The 12,937-nt window shown below is 36.3% G+C and overlaps 1 protein-coding gene across 1 annotated transcript in view; it reads left to right on the top strand.

Moving 5' to 3' along the window:
- Window positions 1-8,632, top strand: part of LOC108753592 — a 150,722-nt gene extending 142,090 nt beyond the window's left edge. Inside the window, exon 6 of the mRNA XM_018495311.1 lies at window positions 5,702-8,632. Coding sequence (XP_018350813.1) covers window positions 5,702-5,787 — 86 coding nt within the window. The 3' untranslated portion in view covers window positions 5,788-8,632. The remainder of the gene's footprint in view (window positions 1-5,701) is intronic.
- Window positions 8,633-12,937: the final 4,305 nt, after the last annotated feature.

Here is a 12,937-nt window from a genome sequence, read left to right as displayed (position 1 = left end):
AAAAGGATCTTGAAAATCTCAAAGATGTAATCTCGTCTACAGTCAAAGGTTGACTTGCGTCGCGGTAAATCTATATCTATTTTGCATTTGTACACACACATATACACAGACATACATATATAGAATGATTTGAAGCAGACTGGAATTAAAAATAATTCCTCGATATTTTTTCACAAATTGCCATTGAATATATTAATTCGCGTGTAATTAAATTCTTATTACTTTTCATTTGAATAATCCGTTTCATAATTCAACGTTGAGGTCCCACACAAAATCTTTTTAACAATTGTATTTTGACGAATATTTTTTGCAGCTTATAAAAATTTCTTATAAGCTGCACAAATACATTAAGATTCTTTAAGCTTCGATCATATTTCTTGACATTGTCATAAAGCTATTCTTGTTATTTGAGCTTCTAGTGCTTGGTATTTAGGTCAAGTACTCCTGAGACACCCTCTATACACGTCGCATGTATAATTTCGCGGCAGCCGAGCCCGGAAGCGTGGATCGTGGTAACGCAGGTATCCTGAGCTTTAAGGGTAGGTGTTATCAAGGCTTTGCATACCCGATTATCCGGCCCTTCTTGTTCCCATGTAAACTGCCGGGAGGAAAAAAAATGCGCGCCGTTCCCCGATCGACTAACATCCTAGAAGATGACGCTTATCGGCTTCTCGGCTTCTCGTGCAGAGTAGCTGCAGCTACCTCTCGTCAAATAGATAGGGAAATATCGCCCGCTGCGTGCAGACAGCACCTGCGCGAAAGTCCAGGTGATTGATTGATCACTGACACTCGGTATTATTATTATTATTGAAAGTGTCATGTATGTGATCGTTTCAAGACCGATTAGGAGAAATCTTTTCACCTTAAGCAACCTTTTTGCGATATTTTAATTCAAATAATGTCATCTAGGTGACAACATTCTGAAAAAAATTTACAGGAAAAAATATAATATCTAAAAATATTTCCTAAAGAGATCCGAGATCGTTTAAAAGACAAATCGTTTATTAGAATCGTCACAAATTTTCACTCTCAAAACAGTTCAGCTTCAATTAATAGGCGATATTGCATCAAAGAGAAAGTTCAGCGAAACAGATACACCTAAACCAAAATAGTATAAATATAGGAAATTTTCCTTAGCTGCGTTAAATCTGCGGGATTCTGTTCTCAAGTTGTACGCAAACTCATCTTCAGGTGTCTGAAATTTATTGGTTTATGTCGAACTTTACTGAGTTTCTGATTACTTGTGAATATCCGATTAGTTTCGAATGCCGGAAAATAAATGGATTGCCATAAAACATGGAAAGTGAGAACTTTTCGATTAGAGCTTATTCTTTACGAAAATAATTTATTTGAAATATGTGCGTTGCGCAAGTATCAAAATGTTTTCTATATAAATAATGTAATAATTTGTATTTTTTATATTTATACATGTAATGTTATTATACATATATTATTCTACTGCACGATGCTCTTTGTATATTATTTCTTGATATGAATTAAAGTAGGATTAAAATTTTACTTATACTACTAGTAGAAATAAATTAATAATGTGAAAGGATTTAATTTAATTAAGTACATTATTCATTATCTTGAAAAACGAATAATTTAAGGATACATTTTAACGTGTATGTTTATTATTATTATACTAATACATCTCATAATTAGACAAGCGGGTTATGTTATAACGAGCGAGCTCACAGTGTAACGAGAAGAAATTTCGCTCGTTACCGTATGTATCTTACAAGAATAACTTTTGACAATTTTGCCGCTGCATTGCGCCGAGATTTTCATGTATACAAGTGATAAAGTATGTATACAACTGAAACGCGCCTCAGTTGTACTCTAAGTAAATCGTTTCCCCGAAACTTTCTGAAGACTCGTGTCACGAACTTACGAGCACCGGCTCATGAAGTTGCCCGAAGAGTTTTTACATCAAGAACCCTTTGAATTTCGTCGCGGCCTAGACTTTTCAGGTCGTGGCGAACGAGTCTTTCAATCCCTCTCAAAAGGCTCTTACCGAAAATCCATGAATGATACGTCATAAGCTGTTCTTACGCACACGTCGCATTTATACAGGCATGCATCTGAAAAATCTGACTCCGAGGTTTTGCAAAAGTTTTCCTCTCGATTTCCCTCGCCGTCAGACAGCTTATTCTGGACGCATATTTTGTATATAAATATTATATGTATCCGGAGCAATCTTCTGTACAAGTCTATTCTACATTTATTTTATGCAATCGTATTCGCGCAAAATTAATACAAAGAGAAAGTGTGTAGTATGTCTTCACATCGGATTTTCCCGATTATAAATTCTTTAGCAAACTTGGAACGGAATGGAAAATCAACTTTAAAATGGTCAAACAGCCTGCAGTTGAGAGGAACATTTCGGTGTCCACGGAATATTCTGGTATATCAGTATTTCGTAGGATATTTAAATATGCATAAAAAAAGTATTGCGTATGGCATTGCATGCGATATCAACCGTCAGAGATGATCAGATTATATGTTTTTTTTATGTTCGAGTGGAATATTCCAAAAGTAATATCAACGATCGTTATCTAGGATCCGAAGCGTTCGCGATTTCGCCATCATTGGCAAAACTCTCATACATTTTGAGATAAATGTGATAGGAGCAGACTGGAGGAACATATCGTAAACCTCGATTGATAAGCGACCAAAGGATTTTGACTCTTCTCAATTTTCAAACCTGTCGGGGCTATATTCCACTTTAGTCCCCTTTACCGCCCGCCGCGCACCAACGTTGCCGCCGTTATAGAAATTCGTTCTCTTCTGCACCCGTAGTAATTTCATTTTGTTCACACCCGGTTTTCCGCGGGCGGCTGATTCGTACGTATTACTCCCTGGGCCGTGGTCGACAGAATTGTTTTTAGGAAATTGACTTTTCTATCCGACAGAAGGAACAATGCCCCGCGGAGGAAAATCCACTGACGTTCCACTTAATAGCACCACCCTCCTTCCTCATCGTCAGAGTTTCTATTCCAAAAGGGATTTCAACAGTTGACACGCCGCGCCCCGTCAGAGAGATTTAATCTCGAATAGAAAGAAAAATGTCGTTTTACGCGAAATCGCTCCCCAATAATTCTGGCATACATATATTTTATATATATATATATATTATTTTAACTTATTTTAAATATAATCTGTTATCTGGTTATGCCGAATTAAAAAAGAAACAAAAGCGCGATCCTTTTCCAAATCTTGTGATTGTAAATTACTCCTAGACACTAATGTGAAATAAAAATTACATTTATTTGAATCCCTTGCAAATTTATAGGTAATAGAAGAATAGATTTGATTCTCAATAACTTCGATTATTGTTAAAAATCTTAAATTTTAGCAAAATTTGGAATATATAAATTTGTTAATATTAAAAGTATAATAATAACTATTTGAATTTTTCCAAAATTTTGTTATATTTTCCTTTCTCCAATTTATTTTTTCTTTAATCACATTTTGAATCACATTTAGGTATTTATATTCTAGAATTTTTGAAACAAACCATCTATTATTAATTACGTCATATATAGAAAGCAAGTAGATTAAGTGTGATATTGTTATATTATCATGTAAAATATACTGATATGTTACGGTAGCTACACTTTGAATTACAGTAATATTCACACGTGGCATATCTGTCAACGTGTCTACATTAGAATGTTGAACGTCTACATGTGCTTAGTTTTCACGCGTGTTTGTGATACCGATAATGTATAAACCGAACTAAAATCAACTGATTATCGGCGACACATTTCTCGATGATTTGATATCTATTCATCAGATTTCCTGCACATTTCGTCGAACGGAGACACGTGTCATTATCGTCGCTGTTATTGATTGTAGGCTTGTCGATTTTGAATGTCGCGCAGCATAATGATGACGTTTTAATGATACGAAATGTAATGCAGACCGTGTTTACTAATCAATAATCCGGTCATGCCAGGCACCATTCGACTCATCTATCTCATTTTTTACAATATACGTGTGAATTTTTGTGTAAATCATTTAACACAAAAAAGCTTTTTGCAAAAAAAAAAAAAGAATTAAGTTTCAACGAGAACGACACACGTGCCATCGTTCCGTGCAAATAGAGAACACGTAGCGCATATAAATTTTGCACTGCAAAGATACTAGAAATTCGAATGCAACATAGAGTTTGCGGTGAAATGTTCAACTTGGAAAAGCTTTTCCTTTTTTATTTTACAATATGATGAATAATAAAAATCAATCTATTTTTAATGCATAATTTTAATTTTAGATTATTATAGAGAAACTCTGGTAAAGTATAAAAAAGCAATAATCTATTGGATTAACTTTTTTAATTTTTATTTCGAGATGTGTGGTGTTAAAAAATTTTTTAGTGCAACTACATTGCACAACTTATAATTTTTTAAAATATTAGTATCAGTAAATATAATATTATTTCTCTAATATTTATATAATGTTTGAAGAAGCTGCAATATCACAACAAAATTTCAGTAGATATTTTAAAAATTTGTGAATCTATTTATGTTATATAAATATTTCTCTGATCGATAAAATCGCTATATGTATTAATTCTTTTACTTTAACATAATATTATAAATGTTTTGATTATATAATAATTTTATTTGTACTCTGTTAAAAATTATTGTATAACACTGTTAAGATTTGACTTTTTTATCTTTGACTTATGGAATGTTATTGAAAATTTTTGATCGCTTAATTTGAATCCGTGCTTAAAAAATTATATTACAATAAATTACATTACATTTTTAAGAAAATGAGGTAACACGGGCCGAAAATAATTTCGATGTTTAGAACAACAGCATTGCGAATAAAAAAATTTAATTTTTTAAATTCTGTCTTCACTATCATAAAGTGCTATGTTTTATCTTTAAAATCATTTTTTTTTTTTATTAAAACTAAGTTACATGGGTTTAAAGTTAAACATATCAACTCGTATTCAAAACGTGCTTTTATGATGTTAATGCGCGTATTTAGCATATAGTTTACGTATATTATAAAATTTCAGACATGAAAGCATATATTTATCGATAAACGCGCGTTCTAAATATGGGTTATCATGTATAGTTATAGTGTCATTCTTAGTTCGCGCGTACTTTTATTTTTGTGATTATATGATTTATGTTTCTTGAACTTGATATTCCGAAATTAGCCTCTATAGATCATTCAGCCACATTTTTGGAGGCGATCTTTGTTATACTCCTTTTTTTTGTATTCTTTTTTATTTAATTTTTTTATTACTCTCAAGTTCAAGAAACACAAGTTATGTAACCCCAAAATAAAAATACGCGTAAACTAAAAGATATGACATTTACTAAGTATATATAATATATCTCACTTTAAATCCACGTAACTTAGCCTTAAAAATTAAGGATAAAAAATAGCACCTTAAAATAGCGTAGACAAATTAAAAAATAAAATTTCCTTACCCGCAATACCGGTTTAAATATCAAAATCGTCAAAAATTTTTTGCTTACACTATTCCAGTTTTCTCGAAAATGTGACGTAATATTCTGAACAGTATCGTTTTCAGCATCAAAAAAAATCTCTGGAAACGATACTTTGCAAGGCAAAATCAGTGCCGGACAGTGTAGCAGTTAACATTTCAGAAACTGTACGCTCGCCGTTTGACAGGATAACGAGAAATGGTAACTTTTCTTTTTAACATGTGTTGCAGTAACCTCAGAAAACGGAAGCGGCACGCACACGATGACGTTTGTGACAATACTCTGCCTGGGCACGCTCCATCTGCTTCTGAGATAGTCACGGCACGCCTGAGACCACGAAAAGGGAGCTCACGGGCGTCGCATGATAAATAGCACACTAGTCAGCGGGAGAAAGGGCTGGATGAAAAGACGATGGAGGCAGGGTTTAAGGACCGCGTATGGACGGCGCAGAAACAAATAATATTGTTAAACCAGATATGATATTAAGTGTTTTCTTTTTTTTCTCTCTAGTGGATTAAATATTCTTATTTTTTTTCTGAACGGGTCAGGATCGTAAATTCTACATGTTCCCCGTGTGCAATCGTTAATAGCAGCGCGATGTTAATTTTCAGCTGGTGAATCATTTTCTGGTGCAGCGCATTGCCATAATAATTATAATCATTTCTCCACGTCCCTGACGTTCCTCAGTCAAAAAGGACACGTTTAATGTGACACATTTTACCGACCGCGAGATCGTCGATCGTGTTACCGTTATATATTTTTTGTTACCACCGCGCCTTTTGTACAGTTCGTTATTTTGTAAGTCGCGCCGGTATGCACGGATTGTTTCTCGTTTGTCTTTTCGGTGATACACGAACTGGGTAAGAGAAGAGCGGCGATCACCAGTTAACGATCCCTGGATTGGATCGTGACCGATGGAGAGATAGGTAATCGGATGAAGGATCACACCGTAGCCAAATCCGCTGTTAGGAGATCCGCTGCCACGCGCTTTACGGCACGGAGAATCGGAGAAGCATAGCCAATTAGTCGTGTCTGATTACTACTACGACGCTCAATTTGACATTTGACGAGTAATGAACAGAAGGGATTTGTTCCAAGAGTAGAGTGACAGCGAGAAAAAAGGGAAAGAACAGGACTTTGGAATCGATTGCACGTATACATCTATAAACACAGCCCGCTTCTGAAGATTTGCGATTCTTGTGAGAGAGAGAGAGAGAGAGAGAGAGAGAGAGAGAGAGAGAGAGAGAAGAGTGAGAGAATGAGAGACGTATCTTCCGCTGTCACTGACGAGAAAAGAGCCAAGCCGTAGAGATCGCACAAAGGAACAGACACGGATAAAGCGGTGCGAAAAGTTTTCTCATACTGAAAAGGAAAAAGAACGTGGGCTCTCCGGTTTCGCGAAATCGTATCGTCCCTGTACTCCAGCAACAACGCACTCGATGCGCACTCGAATATCTTTCCGTCACACTCGCCAAGGATGGTGATTCGAATCCATTGTTCAAAAACTCCCGGATTCGGTCGCGTAGGCGGATCAATGTCGCGTATTTCGAAGCAAAGGGCTCTGGACGCGCGCGCGGGATCAGACTGCTGACTCTCGTTTTTTCCCCCTTTTTTTTTTTACTAACTTCTCGTTTTTCACGTTTTACGTGCAAAAACAGCGTAGCTGTAGCTGTTGTTGCTACCGCGGAAGAACTCGGCCGTACGAGTAGTTATGTACTTACATTGATTGTTAGCCTCCGACCTTAGCGTACGATTTGTTTTCTCGAACGAGTTTGTTACTCGCTCTTTAATGACTCCATGCCAAAGAAAAATATACTTCGATCGGTCTGTTCTATCTTCCGTATTTTTTTAATGCGATAAGGTACGCGTTCCATTCTCGTTACTGTTTTAACAGTATCCCTTCTTATCTTAACTCTGAAAACGTAATGTTTGAATTGGACGGCGCGTTTTACCAATCTCTGATGGCCGCGTCACTGAATCCTTGTATTAAAGCTATAATATCTAGCAGGACGATGTCGTCGGGCATATAATCTGGGGAAAGGTTTCGTTTCGAGATCGATTTATCGAAGGAGACAGAGGAGAAACCGTCGCATTGGAAAGGATGGCACGAACGTTACGTTTTTCATTCTCCCACCTCCTATCTCCTCTTTATTAAACGGACGATAAACTCCATGGACGATTCCGCGCGTCTATAAGCTGGCTATATACGTGCAGCTTGTTCCTTCATCCTGAACACAGAAATCGTCCGTATTAACCCCTATTCCACCCTCGAATAGAACGTCTTTTCCTCCCTTCCTTCCGCTTTCGTTTTCCTCCCGCGGCGCACACCACAGCATTTGGCACGCTCGCGACCGCTTACAAATCTTCGCGAAGTAATGCGTATCGGCGTGAAACTGCACGGAAGGCATCGCGTGGAACTACGACCCTTATTTCTCATGCAAGCGGATTCGCCGATTCCTGCCTGGTACCTTAAATCGTGCCAAATTGTAGGGATCGATGTCGGATATGCTAATAATTTCGCATGGAAATAGATATTATCGATATTCTCGGACGGAGTGCGTCTTTGAAAGTTGTAGAATTAATAATTTATGGCGATAATCATGAACGTTAAGTTTTAATTTGAATGCAGAAGCAGAGTGCATTACAGTTTTTACAAGTCGTGTTATAACATCTTGTTTTTAATCTTCTTTTCTTAATTTGTATAGTTTTAACGTGATAAAAGATTTGTAAATAAATGTGTCAAATGTGTTAATGGGTAATTTTGTGGAAATTTTATTCGCGGATGAAGTATGATGTAGACGGAACAATTTTTTAAAGAACAGTTAATTTCTGTGCCTGAAGTTCGTTTTTGTAAATGGGTGTAAGTGAGATAAAAATCCGATTTACTATAGTTTTCCGATGTCCCTAAAGAGAAGTTACAACTTCCTTATATATAAGTTAGAAATAAGATAAAAAGAAATATTTTTGTTAAATCTGGAATTTTAAAGTCTATATTTAAGTGTCTTTAGTTTTAAGATCTTTTACAAGTCATTATATTATTGTTTTTGGACATTACATTTTAGTTAATGTAAATACTTATTTTTACCAAGCATAATAAACTAGCGCATGAACTCTATCTTTCTATCAATAGGTTGAGAGCAATCCGTTTCAAAACCTCGTACAGATATTTTTATTCTGTAGTATGCTGTTAACAATTTCTTAATATAAATATTCAATATTTTTTTTCAATCCACACATATTAAAATATAAACGCAGTCTTGCATACCGTGCGAACGAATAAATTGACAAAAATTATATTTACAAATACGGTGTACGATGTGCAAGGCAGGCAGAATAATTTCAGAACTAACTTTTTCATTTTAAGTTTTTTTTTTTTTTGCAAATAAGAAAATTTGATATAATTTGTCAACGTTTCTAAAAATTATGTAATAATTTTTTTTAATGAAATTTTACTTCCACGTATGTCATAAAAATTTAATATTTAAATTAACTTAATATATAACTCGAATATAGAAAATGCGAGAAACGTTGTATATTTGCATATGCTCCGATACTATCCTCAAGTCTTTTTAATTATAAAATCTGTAAACTTCAACTTTTTAAAGCTGTGCTCTTTTAATTACTTAGATATATTTGCTTTTCAAAAGTAAAATATACACCGCCGCTACGAACAACTGCGGTCTTATTTGTAGCGCGTTGAAAACAGTACTTCACTAAATGCAGACGTTTTCATTCCCCTGGCAATTGCGCTCGCAATCAGATCGAAGAATTTCCACGAGCACGCATAAATATATCCGCTTGTCGGTGCTCGCCCCCGTCCGACCTCTCGCCTCCTCGGCGTCGCGTCGGTGGCGCGGCGAGGCGAGGCGAGGCGATATCGTGCGCGCGCCTCCTAAAATTCATTGCCCGAATACCGAGTCTATAGAACGAAGCCCACAATTAACCCAAATCGAGATCTCTACGCTTCTCTGCCGCTATACAGCCCGACTACGGGCGAAGTCTTAGAAGGAGCGCCCATGCAAGAGCTCGAAGTTTGCACGACGAATACCGCGCGCGGGCTAGCAGATACATCCAACCACCCTTCGTGAAATAGCGTATACCGAGGAAGTCCCGGTGTTTGTGCATCCCCTCGGATCCCTCCCCGGTCGTGTGTAGCGCCGGCCGCGCACGTGTGCGGCTGTTTGTATGTACAGCTACGTGGCAGTGGTTACGCGCGCCGGTCGTCCGCGCTGGTGTACGCGTGCACGTGTGTCTGTACACCTCATCGAGGACAGGTTCCTCCCTCACACAGACGCGTCAAAGGAAACGACGTTTCAGCTAACTGAAACGTCGTCGCCGTAACAATCACCATCGTCGGCTAGACCATCCTTCGCGTACCTATCCTCTCCCCGTCCTCGTTCCCATTCCCTCTCGTCTACCGTTTCGCTTTGCTTCTCTGTTTACCTCCTTTTCCCGACTCACCTCTCTGGGTCCGCGTTTAGCTTCCAGCTTCTGTCTGTCTGTCTGTCTGTGTCCGTTGAGCCGGGTTGTTGAGAACCGGAGCTCTGCGGTAGGAGCGTCGAATCTGCTACGGTACTCGTGGTGCTATTCGCCGACGTAGTGCGACTCCGGGGTTACCATGGCTGATTCAAAATAAACTTTGTTTCGTCGCTTGCTGATATCCCTCCTTACCTTGCTGGCTGGTTAGCTACGACCGTTGTATACGTGATCGCGCTCATTGCTGACGAAGGCTCTTCACTCACCCACCCTTCGCGCACCTGGAAGCAGCAGCGCAACCCCCTCGTAACTCGACACGCTCTCTTACTCGTTATTAACGTTGCTCGACATACTTCCCTGTGTTTCTAAATTAGATACGTGCATTCGTTCGACGACGAATGCCTTTTTCGGCATTATACCGATATGCGTTTTAAATAAGATACTGGAGAGAGAGAGAGAGAGAGAGAGAGAGAAGTTCCAAATTTTTTACATTAAAGTGATTAAGTTATTATAACATACATTACTTTGTAGTTGTTCTTTAGCTCTCTCTAAAAACTTTCATATTACTTTGATATCCGTACGAAGTTATTGATTTTTATTCATGCGAATCTTTAATCATATTATGAATCGAAATTCACTTTAATTTTTCTGTCTGGTCGTAATTAATAACACTTAAATAAACTCTATTAATTTGATGCATGACTCTATATGAAATTTTATGCTAACTTTGTTAACGTATCATATATAAATATACGAAGGAAATTGCATGCTTTTAACAGCGATAGACACAAGAAAAGCAAGAGTTCATCCTATGTTTCTCATGAATAATCTTTCGCTTTACAAAGCATCTTTCCTCATCGATGTGATAATAGATATTCATAACATAGCCATATAGAATGCGTTTACAGAATTATAATTCGCAAATCTTATACATATACATGTACGTAATATATCTACTTATAATTTTCGCGCAACACATCATTACGGAGTGAGAAAAAAACATTTTATTATTCTTGCAGATAGAGATATTTCTTTTTACTTATATTTTACATGCGTAGTTTACAACACTTGCCTTTTTTTATAAAAGCAACTAATTTGACACCTTCGTACACAGGCGCACACTCTGTTTTATTTGTATATTTTACAGTATTTTATTTGATAAATAAAGTAAAAAAAAATGTTTACTTCATTTTATTCGTAAATCCTACTCTATTATTTTAATTCTTTGAGAACAATTCTTTTTTGAGGTATTGTCATAGTCATAGTTTCTTCAGAAAACATGAAAAAAAAAATGCATATAATGCTGAAAAATTTCAATTTCTCCATTTTATTTTTGAATTTATAAAAATAAATTATTAGTTATTTCTTAATCGTCTTTTAAACGATTCGTTGATACTTTTTAGTAAATCGATCATTAATGGTATATCATTAAATATTGTCGAGAAAAAAAACGTAAAATCACGAAATCTTATTCGAGAAAATAGAACAACTCCAGGGATTTAAAAAAAAGTATAACCTATTTTGCTTGTTTTATATTACGATCGTGTCTTTCTGTTTACAATATAAAAGAAATAGAAAAGATGCATTTTCATCAATAACCGGATATGACGGCGCTATTAATACGAGTAATACGCTTGTTTAAGGCAACAAATAGCTTTCGTTTATCGAGAATCCATTTTTCAAAACTTTCGTCGATCCTCTGCAATAGCCAGGAAACAATTTATAAGCCGTTTTCATGCGCTTTAGCGGACATTTTCGCGCGACCACGGTGACAATACGGGTGTCTATTCAATGTAGGGGCGTGCATTATCTTTGATAAAATACGGTATTAGGTATAACAGGAACGGTCGGAATTGGGTCGCGCGCGCGATCTTCAGCGTCGGTACCGATTTACTAAGGCAGAGTAATGGAGCTCGGGTGCTTTATGCCCTCTTTACACCGCTCCAGAACGACCCTGCAGATACTTCCCGCGCAACGATCCTCTCACCAACGCATACCACGGATTGATACTAAGGAAAGCAAATGTTTGCCCATACCTAAGAGAAGAAGTCGACCTGAGAAACCCTTGCCGTAGTTAACCGTGGTACTTCATACGATTTAACGAGAAATCCCCCTCCCTCCCCCTCCCCACTCGTAGTTGCAGTAAGACGCGTTGACACGCTACGCGTCTCGCGGTTCCGCGTTTTATTCGCACAAGTTTTGATCAGATTTCAAAGTTCGCTCGAGACATTTACTTCGAATAAACACAATATACAGATCAAATATATTACTACATAAAGAAAGAAGGAAATATCGAAAATACGAGTCATCTGGTATACAGTATTATAGTTATGTACTTTTGTTTATTCAATTTAGTTATACGAAATTAGTTTTATAATCTTTTCATGGAATTGATTAACAAACAATACTCTGAAAATTGATAATTATAACTTCACATTGTATTTACAGTGATTTTAATTGAATATTATACTGACAGCTAATTATTTAACGAGATGATATTTGGAGTGTATTTGATGTTAAGCGCTGTGAGCTGTGAGAGAGTTAGCAACATATGACGTCTTATGTAGTTTGAATAGGACTTAATACCATGATATGCGAGAATAGCTCTTGGGTTGTTGTTACAATAGACCATACTTACTACGGACAGTACACGTAAAAGCTATTGTCGTTAGAGACTGCTTGCTATATGAAGTCTTCCGTTTAACTACATAAGATGGTCTTGCTAAACTATGTATATTATTCAATTTTGAATTCTGAAACAAATTATGAAAATATTTAAAGAATTTAGAGAAAATAACTATCAAAGGAATATTTACAGTAATATAAATACTTTTATAGTTTTGTTTAAAATATTTATCTTCGTGATTTATATTTTCAAGAATTTACGTAAAAAATTACTGTAAAAGTTCACGTCAAAGATATTTATTTGTAATATCAGAGAGTTAGGTTTATATTTTATGTTGTAGATTGTATGAAAATATTGGTAATAT

The sequence above is a fragment of the Trachymyrmex septentrionalis genome, unplaced genomic scaffold (genome assembly GCF_001594115.1).
Source record: "Trachymyrmex septentrionalis isolate Tsep2-gDNA-1 unplaced genomic scaffold, Tsep1.0 scaffold7, whole genome shotgun sequence".
Lineage (NCBI taxonomy): Eukaryota > Metazoa > Arthropoda > Insecta > Hymenoptera > Formicidae > Trachymyrmex > Trachymyrmex septentrionalis.
The sequence above is the reverse complement of the archived record's forward strand: the minus strand, read 5'-3'. Positions and strand labels throughout refer to the sequence as shown.